The sequence below is a fragment of the Scomber scombrus genome, chromosome 6 (assembly GCF_963691925.1).
Source record: "Scomber scombrus chromosome 6, fScoSco1.1, whole genome shotgun sequence".
NCBI lineage: Eukaryota > Metazoa > Chordata > Actinopteri > Scombriformes > Scombridae > Scomber > Scomber scombrus.
In genome coordinates this window covers 13,821,728-13,835,500 of record NC_084975.1, presented here as the reverse complement: position 1 = coordinate 13,835,500, position 13,773 = coordinate 13,821,728, and the positions used below count along the sequence as shown (strand labels likewise).

The following is a 13,773-nucleotide window of genomic DNA, read 5'->3' as shown; positions in this document are numbered from 1 at the left end:
CACAGCAGCGCTAACTTAATTAACGCCAGATCAATTGGGATCTGACGGCAATCAATGTTCTGTGATCTGTTACACATCTACGCAGATTCAGCTTTATACGATGGAACTGTTTGTAATAAAGCAGCGCCTTACTATATGGATAAATTGTAAGGAAGAGTCCTGAGCTCCGTCAGCGGTGTTATTTTTATTTTTAAATCCGAGATAAGCCCACAACACCACTTGATCCCCTCCTGTCTGACTGCAGATCTCACCCTTAATATCATTCAATATCAATTCAATATCATTCAAGTTTCATAAGCTTGAAGATTTGAAGAGAAAGAAAGAGACAGAAAGAGAGAGAGTGTGAGTGTGCTGACAGTTAACACCAACTATCTGAAGATGCTAACAACTCCACCCTAACTGTGTGAAGCAATTACCGCTGGTCTTTGTGAATTACACTGTTTTTGCAATGAGGCTTATTTGCATAGAAAGGGGCCAATTTTGTGCTCAATGTATGAATATGACCTAATTGACATACATGTAAATGGCACAGGCGCACCATGACGCTATTTGCTTGGCAGTGTAGTTTGCGGTGCATTTCACCCTTTCTGGGTACTTTGTGACTTAAACAGTTTCTTTTTGTCTCATTTGCACAGGTTAAGTGGCCACAAAACCCACGCAATCCTAATGTCGATTTGACCTTTCATGCTACCTCTGTAATATAATGGAGTGAGTCACTGCTGCATACCAGTCTGAGTCTGTTTTAAAGGAAATATATGGTTTATTTGAACCTGATGTACTTCTAATAAATGTAGCTCTATATGTTCTGCTAGCTCTCTGCTGCTCTGTTATTGAGATTCTGGAGATTCCGGTGAATAAAACCTCATGTATAATGACAGTTATCGGGGTACCCTCTGTCAGCCTCTTACTGCTTTTGAAATAATCTTTTACATTTTAAATGAATCGCTTCAAAAGTTTTTTTGTGAGTCCGAACCAAAGTAAACACAGGAACTAGCCACCTGTAGTAGCATCATGGCTAAAAGTATAAGCAGTATAGGGAACTACATCTGGAGCAGTTTGCACGTTGGTTTGTAATGACGTTGTAAACAGACGCTGAGCTAACCACAGCCTCACAGCATTTGTCCTTCTAGAGAAGTAGTAACTAAATAAAATGGTTTATGTCTGCAAGCTTACAAATTGCAAGGATAAATTAATAAGATATACACTGTGCAGTTTTCATGGACTACAGCTGAATGATGGAGACTTACATACTGTAATTCCGACAACAATTTTGATAAACGCTGTAAATACATTTGTACTCATCCATGGACACTACTAGATTTTCCAGTTCTGACAGCAGTAGGTCCCAATCTGCAGAAAAAGTTTTCCTCCTCATTCGTCATAAGAGGGCAGTTTCTCTGAGGTAACCATCACTTTGCGTTGTCTCCCCTAGGGTTGGGCGATGTCCAGGAAATGGACGATCGACGATGTTCAAAGCAAAACATGGTGATGGCCGATGGCATCGGCGACGGGGGGGAGGCGGGGGGTTGGAGTTGTTACGTATTTTATTATTTTTTTGTTACTATAGTATTATATAATTTCATATTATAACAAATATTTCAAAGTTCACCTGAGCTAAGTGATATAAGAACAGAACTGGTAGCGGAGATGGCGGCGGCAGCAGAAGTCACACGCGCAAGTGAGAGAGGAGGAACCCAAGAAGAAGAAAAGCTCGCTTGGCAGCCTTCTTGGAAAAAGATCAGCTACAGCAGCCACTCTCACACCAGATCAGAAAGCCACAGCAGAGATGACAATGTACCTGCAGGAAATGGCTATTGATGGAGAAGAAAACCCTCTAACTTAGTGGCCATGGCCAGGCTTGTACGTAAATATTTATGCATTTGTTCTACCAGCGCTCCATCTGAACGTGTGTTCAGCACAGCCAGTAGTGTTGCTACCCCACTCCGCAGTGTGTTAAATGCCATCACCAATGGACACACAGCCAGGCCATGGCATCGTCCATCGGACCAACCCTAGTCTCCCCTGACAGTCCTGTTGCAATTTTGCCTCCATTTATCATTTTTTTTCTTCCATACATTTCATCTCCTCTCTGTGCACTCTGGCTCAAACAAATAAGCTTGGCCATTCAAAGTGACATGACTCACAATCATCCCCAGATTAGTCTATAAGATAATCCATCATTGCACTTAGGTTTTTTGGTTTCCTTACAATCTAACTGCAGTGACATTCAGCTTAAGACAAGCACAAATGTGCACGGATGAACACGTGGGTGGTTTGGTTAGCCAGCAAACTGTACCACATAGACAGAAAGGAAAAACCTGAATAAAGGAGTGGAGAAACACAATGAAGGCAGATGCTTCGGCACAGGTGCACTGCATGGTCCAATCAAGCAATTAACATCCAATCATTCTCTGTGGTTGATTCTGATTTTGTTTCAAGATGGCAAGAGGAAAAGATCTATGTGACTTTGAATGAGAGTTGATTGTTAGGGCACGAATGGCAGAAGCTTCACTGACAAAGACTGCTCAACTGGCATCTGCGTTTAGATCTAGGGAAAAGACATCAGTAAATAGGGTTGGAAATTGTGGTCGACAACGCACATTTGATGATGCTTGTGCATTAGTATGATAACTAAGGAATGCAAGGTTTGGGTCCACTTGTCCCTGTAAAGAGTGACGGCAAATCAATACAAAGTTCTGAGTGATCACCTTTTCCTGAGATGAAACATTTCTATCCTGATGGGAGTGCTCTCTTCCAGCATGACAGTGTCCCCAACCATCAGGCACGAGGGATCAGTGAATGGGTTGATAAGCATGAAAATGATGCAAATCATATGTTATGGCCCTCACAGTCACCAGATCTCAACCTAACTGAACACCTATGCGAAATTTTGGAATAATCTAAATTTTGAAACATTAAATGAGGTGTTCATCCCTCCAGTAGAGTTGAGACTTGTAGAAACAATGCTGAGGTAAAATATAGCTGTTCTGGTGATATGTGGTGGCCCAACACCTTACTAAGACACTTCATGTTGTTTTTTTCTTTAATTTTTCTTGTTTGTTTACTTTAAAGTTTAGTTACATTCAAAGCAGTTAGTATTTACAGGAAATGAAAAATGTTCCTCACCAAATTAGTGGACATTCATTAGTGGTGCTAAAAGCTGTTCAACATAACAACACGAAGAAATTTGGAACTCCTTGTTCAGCAAATCCGTTAGAAATAATACAGGGAGGAATAGTAAAAGCAGAAACAGCCATAGTCATGATGATGTTTGATGAAAAGCTAAAGACGACCAGCACACCTCTAACAGGTAAATGACCTATTTTACTTTGTCAGGCTGTGTAATTGAAAAACACTCACAGTGTGCCAGCTCAACTCTTGGCTCGTCATGACTACCCCCGAGACAATGGAAAAATGCCATGATGTTAGCAGAGCGAGCAGTGAACTTGCACGCTGTCATGGAGCACATGAACATTTAGAGAAATCCCTCACAAGCTGACCTCGACTCGGGCTGTAAGTACAAAAAAATGTTGGAAGCAGAGCGTTCAGAACAGTGTGATGCTGGCACTTTTTGCTCACAGGGATTACTACTACATACATCTTCCTCATTATTTGATACTTCGCCCACGTTTAATATGAACATCTGATTCTGTAATATTATATAGTATCGTCTGATATTGGTCTATCACAGATATATTGGTGTTGGCATATATATACTGTATGTGCCAATATTTTTATATTATATATATATATGCATATATATATTTTTTAAGTTATACTGTATTGGTAGCATTTTTATGTATACTTTCTTATTTCAAGTTTAAAGAAGTTCACTGTTTCAGGACACTGATGTCATTTTATACAATAAAGGTTATTGTTAAACTGTAAAATTTCAAGCTTCCATTACATAGCTTTTTCACAAATGTTTGATGACCACATTTGAGGAATCATGTGTTAATTAATATATTCTGTATAAGATTATTGGCTTATAAAAGATTATATCAGAATTTATTTCTCTCCAATATTGGTATCAGCATCAGCCCCAAAAATTCAGTATGGTCCTATTATCTATAACTGAAAATAGGAAAAAAGCATAATAGGTCCCCTTTAATAAATTCCGGGAGGCTCAGACATGCCAGAGGAGACAAAAGAATTTACGAAAAGCCACAATTTTATCTGTCAAATGTCCATTAAATTAAACGATTTCCAATACACTTTACCAAACGCCTCGATTCTATTTCCATTTAAAATAGATTGCAAGAGGTGACACAACGATTACTGAGGTCAGGAACAAGTGTAGATTAAAAAGATTGAGAAAGTTAATGTTTGAGCAAGAGTTGTGGGAATACAACAAAACCCATTAAATATAGTACAGCCTAATCTCAGAGAAAGACAATAAATAAATCATTAGTCTGTGAGCCAGAAGATGGCAAAAGCTACATACTTTGTCCAGAAGATATCCTGTGGAGAAAAGACCCAAGAAAGCTTACACAAATCTTAGATAAACGTCTACTGAACTACAGTCGCTGTAGCCACACAACCAATGTGACCTCCCTTATCTTATCAGAAGCAGCAATGGGAACAGAGTGAGGTAATGCTTTTATCTCTTTCCTTAGGACAATGCACCATATTTGGTCAAGTAATTGCTCGCATTTACTGGAGAAAGCAGGAATGTCATCTAACACAGTCACTCTAATCATGATGAACATGAGGGGCATTTGTTCTAAAGCTGGATTTTTTTCTTGACCCAAGGAGTTAATGGGATGTCTGCTGTAGGTATTTATGGTGTAGGTTTTGATGTTTAAGATTTCACTTGTTGATAGCACCACTGCAACAGTAGACAGATGTACTGTATGTGATCAGGCAGTGTCAGGCTTTAATTATATTCCTCACGGTAAGTGTGTTTTCATTCTTTTATTTACTTTGTGACACAAGTGAAAGCAGGAAGATTTGCAGTGGAAATGGCTTTATTGTGTGTGTTTCTGAAAAAGAGCAGACAATAAGCTTTTCTTCAAATTGGTCATTTTATCTTTACTCGCAACATCTACCAGCATAGACAAGGGAGAAAACACAATGGGCCCAAGATAAGCAATCCCAGTTCTTGTGGTCCTGCCATGGCATATCCCTGCTATATGTGTTACACCTTCAAGTAAAACTATAAATCTGACTTCAAAGGGTACTTCAGGGATTTAGTAAAGTTCTTCCATAAAGTTGGGGGACTCACAAGAGAAAAGAAAAGTCAAAATCAAAAGGAAGATGCCGAAGTATCCGTGTAGTCCCTATGGGTTAATCTCTAAAAACAGCATTTACATAGTATGTAAATGCTCTATGAGTCATTGTTTACTGATTGTTGATGAGCCCAAGCGCATCCATACACTTGTTTGTGTTGTGTTATATGGGGCATGTGTGTTGAAATATGCATCGCCAAGTGTGACTGATGTCTAACCCATGCTTGGCTTAACTGTAGGATCTGTCAGTTGGCATTGCCATGTTGGTTTATATCTGTTTTAAGAGGGACTGAATAGGGGCCGTTCATTGGAGCTGCCCAAAAGGATTAGGCTATTTTTTGCTCAGCTCAGCTCAGCTCAGCTGTGGCCTGCGGCAGGTCTGTTCAAATGGTTACACTGGAGTGTGAAGTGGAGATCCCTTCATTGTGCGGCCAACCACAGAGTTTCTGTCTCCATCTTTGCAAAGAAGATGATCAGACCTGTTTCATATTCCAGGGTTTATTTTTCTTTGGTTTGAGAAAAACACTCACACAAATTATTTTTTATTTCTGCCTTTTGTGGAATTACAGTGGGCAGGGAAAAACTCGTTGTCAGTCCATTATCAGGCATTTACACATAGACATACTAACTGTCATGAGCATTCATACCTATGGGCGATTTAGACTCTCCAATCCGTCTGACTTGCCTGCCCTAATGTGGGAGGACACTTATGCAGACAGGGTAGAAAAAAGAAAACTCTACAAAGACGGGGCCAGAAAAACATGTCGTTTTTTCCTGTGACACAGCACAGTAAATGCTGTGCTGCTCTCTGAATAAAATATTCTGGCCAATACGGCAATACAGTAGGAGAAATACTTTAATGGTGCTATTGTGGTTAAAATGACCATAGCCCAATAATAAGATATCAGAAAAGGACATAAATGAAAGCAACGCACAGCAATTCAGTTATTGGATAGATTAAATCTGCAAAACAATAAAGCATGATTATATCATTCTAAAAGGCTTAAAAGCTACCAGAGTAACACTGCATAGCATGTCTTAACTGGACTATCTTCACACACCGACACACCTGCTTTAACATCCCATTCATCAGTATCTAGTCAACTGAGCAGGGTAATTATTGACTGACTCTAAGTGATCAACAATACCTTGCAGAATAGGGTTTTGTATAAGACTGTCACCTTTAATCACTGTGAGCTATGCCTGGTCAAAATATTTAGAAAACAGCAGCTTTTAATCACACTGTCCTTTCCACGAGCAAAAATATTATTAGTAAAGCAGACAGAAAGCCAGAGGAGTCGGGTTTAAGAGTGAGGGCCCTGCCAGCATCACCTCCCCAAGTCTGCCTGGCTGTCTGGAAAATAAACAAGCCAGTCTCCAGCAAAATAAACAAGATGGAGGGAAGCAGAATTACATTATTCAGGTTTGACAAAGGGTGGCAGCTTTGTAAACAATAATTGATCAACTCAATATAAACAGTGGAGGGAATTTATCTTTGGCATGTGATGGCCAGAGTAAACAAAGAAAAGAGGTTTTGTGTGCAGCTCCTCTTCTCTGTTCTGTCTCCAACAAGAGTCTGAGAAAACTTTTGTAAAACTGTCAAGCATCGGGATCAGAATGACAAATGAGGTCTCATAATAGAGCTTCCACAATTTTCCTTTTTATTAAAGTACATTCACTAGACAGCAGACTTTACTTTTTTATCTACTGGTAGATGGCATGTTCCTCAAGAATTCTTTATGGCTTGAGAAACAATTTCTCTATTTAGACACAGAAGTCCTGCACTGAATAACATACTGCTTGTTTCTCCTCCTTACACAACTGAGGAAAACCTACTTCTCTTATGTCAGAAATATACTTGACATAAGAGTATGAGGATGCTTGAGGAATGCCAATTTCCACACTACGCTATGTTCTACAATGTGTCAGCAGTAAAGTCAATACAGCGCTGGCGCGACCTGCTGTGTCAAACACTGTAACAGAGGAGCTAAAGCAGACAACGCAGGAGGAAGCTGTCGTCTTTGATTTGTACTCTCCATCAGTGTGATTTGTCCTGTATCATCCCCCTGACGATTTAGGTTTCTTATATCCAGCTGTGGCTGTGCGGAGGACAGACCAGGTGCCAGATGCGTGGCATATACACCATATACATTCACCATGCATACGCCATTTCCAGTACATAAATTGGTATTTGTAAACACAGAATGTGCAGTGCAAATGCGCACACCTCATGCATTCTTCAAACCAGATGTACATGTTTTGCTAAGGGTGATGTAATGTAGGTTGATAACCAGCTGCACTGATTGTGTGGTATTTTGTTGTTTTACCTTTTGCAGAGATATTTGTAAAATGCCAATTAAAGGCACCTTTCTAAACATAACAGTGATTCATTTCATAATTCTTTTAATTTATTTGAAAGTCCAACTTTTATTATGCTGTTAATATTCTTATTTCTTTATTCTTAGTTGTGTCACGTCATCTAAAGTTGGTTTAAATACGAGTGCTACAAACTAATGATTGATTACATTTCGCACATATCACACTGCTGACGATGATTTACAGGTCCATGTGTTGAATTAATGATATGGCCGATATATGGAGCCGCACAGCCATTTGTAATGGCCATGAGTAATGACAGCTGTTCTTCTGTTGAAGAACCTCACCAGTGCAAGACAATTGGTGAAATGGTACTTCCTTCCTGTTTGTTTCTTCGACAGGTGTACAGACTGGTTGAGCAGGCGGTGAATTGATGTGAAAATAGCTGGTTAAGGGCGTGTCTTCATCCATTCATGGCTGATTGTGGGAGTGGAAATGAGGCTCCTGCAGATGGGCCGAGTTTCTCAATGACCAAGATTTACAAAACGTAACAATGATTATGCAAGGCTTTAATCTGATGAAGAGAAGAATAAGATATGCATATTTCTGGGTCTTTGCATACACACAGTTTTAGGCATGAACCTGGAAATCTGGCCCCAGGTGTTTTCATTATAGTTCATATACTTAAATAGGGTACTTTTCAGGCCTTAGAAGCCACTTCTCTATCTGTGTCTGGCTAATGACACAGTGCCTACTGAAAGTGTTTAACCCCACTGACATTTTCTCTTTTTTTAGATTGAGATTCCTTTTAAGTCAATAAAGTACACAAAATACACCTTGGTTACACATACTTAAATAAACTACTTACCACTTATAACTACCAATTATGTTAATAAATGTTTTTAGACAAGTTGTGTTTGACAGTGAAGCCAAGAAACATTTAACCTCCAGTCTGTCCTCTGGCACAGCTCTAGGTTTGCTATTAACTAAGATAAAAACAATCAACTGGAAACCATTGATGACAGATGAAAAACTTTTAAAGACAACTGCACAGAGAGATTTAGGAATAATTTGTTAATATTAATATTTAAAAGCTTCATTAATGAAAGATGTTTCATAAATGTTTCACATTCAAGAAATAGGTCAGAATATGTAGAAGCGTATTCATCTCTTTACTGATACCTTCCTTATGCATTTGTTTATCATTCATAAAGACATTAACCAATAATAGTGACCAATATGGGTCATAAACTGTTAATCACTTTCTTTTCAAACTGTAAAGTAGGCTTTTAAAAGTCATCTAATATTTTAGCTGTTAATAATTGCAAAAGGTTTCCCCCATTCATCTATTTCAGGGGATGCCTGCCCGACCTTGACTAATGTCATGAGACATTAAATTTGACTTAAGATGAGTCCTCTACAATGACTGGTGCAGGTGCATTAACCATTTTTCCTATCCAGGAAAGTTCTGCTGAAGAGGCAATTTTATAGTCAGAGAAACAAAAATCCATGTGCCATCAAGGACAGAGCAATCTGGTATGGGGAGAGAAGCGTACAAACACTCGTCTTAGTCGTTCTCAATGCCAAGATCCAGATTACCCACCAGACCTCTTTCTTCATCTTCCTAGCCTTGAGATTAGTTGCTGATGGGTTAGTTTGGACTGAAGGACACACCAGGCCTTTCTAGCATGCCATTCACACTTAATAAAGCTTGTCCCTACACAATGTCAGAGTGCAGGCATGTGGATCCAAATTAATCGACCCCTGTGAAAAGTTCGCTATAGGAGCTGATAGGTCTCCACAGGGATGTTAGATGGAAAGCGATGCAGTGTGTGTGTGTCTAAACGTGAAGATGAGGGGGCAGTAAGGCAGGTCAGTTGCTATGTTTGGTTCTAAGTTTGTGCTTTGACAATTTAAAAGCATTTCTTTGTCTCCAGTATAGGGCACTAAAAACAATCTAAAAGACTCTCTGTAGATAAAGGACAAAGTATTTTAGAAAATGACACAGACTGACTACCAAGTGATCTCCGGTGCGTACAAACCCTCGACATAGCAATGACCACTACCGCACATCTCATCGATGACAAATCTGCACAGTAGTGTGTAGTGTTGATGTGTAATAAATATGGTTTGATATAAGTACGTATGGTAGAAGTTACAGACACAGCACAGCAAGATAATGTTCCTTTATTCCTCGGTTTCACACAGTCAGGACTGCAGGGGTCTTAGGAAAGTTTAAGTGAGTCTCAACTGAATTTGTCTTGCTATTAACTTACTGACTCAAAACATCTATGCAAGTTAAAAATGTTTTGGAGTTATAGATGAAACTGTGGAGATCAGTACTTTTTATATAAGCATTATAAACTATAGTATGTTCATCACTACAGGCTACATGACAGTTCAGTATTATTGTTTTAGGGTTTTAAATTACAGCAAAATTATAATGTGGTCCGATCTATTGCTCTATAATTTTTTTGTCCAAATGAGTGATAGAAAGGTCTGAAAGGATTCTTTTTTTTGTGTGCTCATAAAGGTATTTGGGGAAAGAAAACAAAGAGTGTAGAGCTTTAGTGACAACTGATTCCTAGGCTTGAAATAGAAGGTAAAATCAATCCTACTATCTTCTGCTCTGCACCCACCCACTACATCCATATCATACTGACAAAATAGAGGAGAAGTGGAAGAAAGCAGAGGAGAAAAAAAAGACAAACACTGTCATGATGGAGAACAAAATGGATTACCTGCTTGGCCTGCCTTTAACCAGCCTTCAACTTAGCCAGTACCTACTTCAACAATAACTGCCAGAGCTGTCAACTCATGACTACACAGCCTGAGAAAGTGAATTCGAAAATCCGCCGTGCGTGTCATCAGCACAAATGAACTGGCCTTCATAGCTACGGAAAATACCCGCCTCCGGCTCTCCTCTGCTTTTTGTTGTCCTATGAATATATTCATATAATCTCATTGTGAGGGAGGTTGTGAGCATTACTCACTGTCGGCCAGTATAACTCTGTGGTGATTTACATAACTCGTTGGGTATAATTTGTCCATAGGTCATTCCAAACACCACAGCTCCACACTGTAGACACAGAGACACACCCTTGCTTTTCACTGCACACCCATAAATTGATCCAGCCCAAGATAATTGCTTTGGTAATTCAACAGACACGGACAGTAGAGTGTGTGTGAGTGCAAATTTGCGCATTCTGTGTTTTTATTACGTGTGTGTGTCTTTCTGAAGTAATAGTATGGTACAGTTGGGGCGGTGAAGTGAACCAGAAGTAAAGAGTTATCCCCTCCAGTAGTGCTTTGTTCCATCAGCAGGACAGAGTGGGATCTACTCTACACTGACAGTAAGGGCCTGGGTTGCTCTGCATGGTTGCTCAAGCTTTCGGCAAGAAATGAGGCCCCTGCTCAAAAACTTGCTGATACTAACCTCTTTCAAGATGAATAAAAAGTGCAGATGAATAGATCATTCAGAGGAGGACAGAAAAACAAATAACGCTACCTGTACAATGGAAAGGGTTTAGAAAGATAAACAGCCTTAAAGTTCAAATCAGAACAACAGCGCAGTCACACTTCTATTTCCATACAATAGTTTCTACAAAAACTTGTTAAGCTCATTAAGTTTCTCCCCCTGACTACAAGTGGATGGTGTGCTTTGAAACCAAAATAAAGAAGAAAAACAAACAACTAACAACTACAAAAAGACTCTGTGGCAGTCATCCCAGAAATAGAGAGATTTGAGACAAATCCTGCTGTGCATTTCAGAAGCGGGATGCAGCTTCTCATCTGCTCCAGGGGGATTGGAATAAGGCAGACGACCATAGCGTTTGGAGAAACAGACAGAGGGAGGGGCTGATGGTTTAGGATTCACCCTCGCTGGAGCTTTAGTGTTCCATCGTTAAACTGGGGCGAACATGTTTTAATGCGATCACCAAAGACTGGAAGGGAAGAGCATGAATCACTGAGGGCAAGTAAACAAGTATTGTATAAACAACAAATAAGTGCCAAAGTGGCTCTGGGGCGGTATGGGCTGGACCTTGAAATGCAGCTACAGCGGCTTGGCTTGTGTACAGGGGCAAGAAATAAAAAAAAACAACAACAAACAAATTCTTTTGAGACATTGTCGTAAGACTGCACCAATGCTTTCAAACTTTGTATAATTGGTTTCTAAATGTAAAGGTTCAGCCAAAAGCACTGGACCAAATGCCGTATAGACTCTGTACTTTCTCAACAGTGTCATTCCCTGTAAGCTCATATATTAAAGGAGCTAATTCAAAGTCAAACACAACAATGGTTGGAAGAGTGTTGTTTGGTAGGAAAAAGAAAAAAGAAAAAAAAAGGAAATCCCAATTCCAGTCTAATTTATTTGTGAGCTGTTATTATATAAATTGTTATTTGTCAATGTGTTTGCTCAGGCTGACAATAAATGTATTCATGTCTGTGACTGTTTGCCAAATCGCCGTGTCTGAAAGCTCATTGTTGAAGCAGTTAAGATCAGTTACTAGCCATGATGCTGCCAGATTGTTGCATTTGCTGCCAAATTACCTGTTCTCATTACGCTGTGTGTATCTTGGCTGGGGGTCAGCGTCTCCGTCATTAACATCATAGCTGGCCTCAGGGTCCTGAAGGAGACATGGGAAAGGTTAAGACACCATTTATATAATTTCATATTCTTGTTATACACCCATGTGTCCTCAGTTGTCCTCAGCCAGCTTATTCACTGAAAATATTCAGGAACAGAATCCTGTTTACAAATGAGGAGGGTCATTGATAATGTGACTTTACTCCCTGCTTTGCATTTTCTGACTTACATAATTGATGATGAGGTCAGGATGGTCTTTCTCAATGCCATCGTCTAGGATGGTCACCACTATGCCTCTTCCTGTGTAGCCCTGAGCCCAGGCTAATTTGGTGTTCAGGTCCTGATGGGTTGGTGTGGACTAGAGGAGACATAAGGCTTTTATTCAGCTGCCGATATGCTGTGACTGACACTTCCGACAGAACAAGTCTATCAGTGTGAGAACAGCTGCCCAATAGAAATGCCCAATACAAAAAATAAACACCACAACATGAACAGGAATGTCAAAGGTGGGTTATAAACACTTATAAATCAATTTTCATGCATCACTCCAACATGTCATTTTCCTCAGGCCGAAATTCCCAGTGTGAGCGTCTCACTGTAGTTACGCTGTCGGAAAAAGACAGACAACCTGTTGCAGGTTAAAAATCGTATTGAGAGCAATTGCCTCTATAGCAAGAGGAATAACAGTCTGTAAGCACTGAGAGCAGCGGGAGGGAGACATGGATGGGATACAGAGTTGTAAAGAGCACAATTTCGATGAATAACGGGAAATGCGTACTGAGAGAAGTATGAGGCTTAGTGGTAGAAAAGATGGTTATAGACACAAACACATTAATGGAAGATTGGAAAGCATGGAAGCTGTCTTTAGCCTCTGTTTCCAGCAGATTTTTTTTTACCACAGAGCATAACTCATGCATGTGCGCTCCTGTGTGGTGCCAGAATGCTTAGGTAGATTTGGTGGCATGGACACCATTCAAGACACATTTTAAGTAAATGTTTGCTACAGGGTCCATGTTTACAACCACATACCCAAAAGCAACATAGAAGGACTCCAAATACAATAAATTGTTTATACTACGAAAACAGAACATCCACAATGGTGGCCTTAAGCTCGACTGTCTTTGTTTGGGTTTCAAGTCAGAGCTGTGTTAAATACTTTGAATAGGAGAAAAGGGGTTTAAACCCTCAGATGATTAGAGACATAATGCTGAATGGCAGAGGTGGTTGCACCACTCCTATTCACTGGTGATTTATGTCGGGGATAGTCGATGCTTTCATTAATCCTTTGCAGTGACAGGTTTTGTGCATACAAAAAAAGGAATGAAGGGGGAGATTTGGGCAAATTGAAGCATCTCTGAAAAAAAGCTGTGAAGAGGGAAGAAGACATAGCGCCAGGACCATTTGCTAAGCAATGTTTCACAGGTGATACACCTTCGTTGTGGATCTCTCCTGACATTTAATTTAAATTCACCCCAGCATCCTGGGATGCATTGCATTATACATAGAAGTCAGGAAATTTTGTGTTGGTGCTGAGGCTGATTTAACCTACAGGTTTAGCCTAAAAGACAGCAATTCAATACATGCTTATCTGACTGACCATAAGGAAAATTAATTATTAACTCCTGCCACTGTGATAATTAA

The 13,773-nt window shown here is 39.8% G+C and overlaps 1 protein-coding gene across 2 annotated transcripts in view; it reads right to left on the bottom strand.

The window, feature by feature from the left end:
* furinb (furin (paired basic amino acid cleaving enzyme) b) overlaps window positions 1-13,773 on the bottom strand; it is an 87,609-nt gene that overhangs the window by 24,131 nt on the left and 49,705 nt on the right. For both annotated transcript variants that reach the window (XM_062420304.1, XM_062420305.1), the window contains exons 5-6: window positions 12,362-12,490; window positions 12,096-12,172 (exon numbers count right to left, since the gene is read on the bottom strand). In XM_062420304.1, the coding sequence (XP_062276288.1) occupies window positions 12,096-12,172; window positions 12,362-12,490 (206 nt within the window). The remainder of the gene's footprint in view (window positions 1-12,095; window positions 12,173-12,361; window positions 12,491-13,773) is intronic.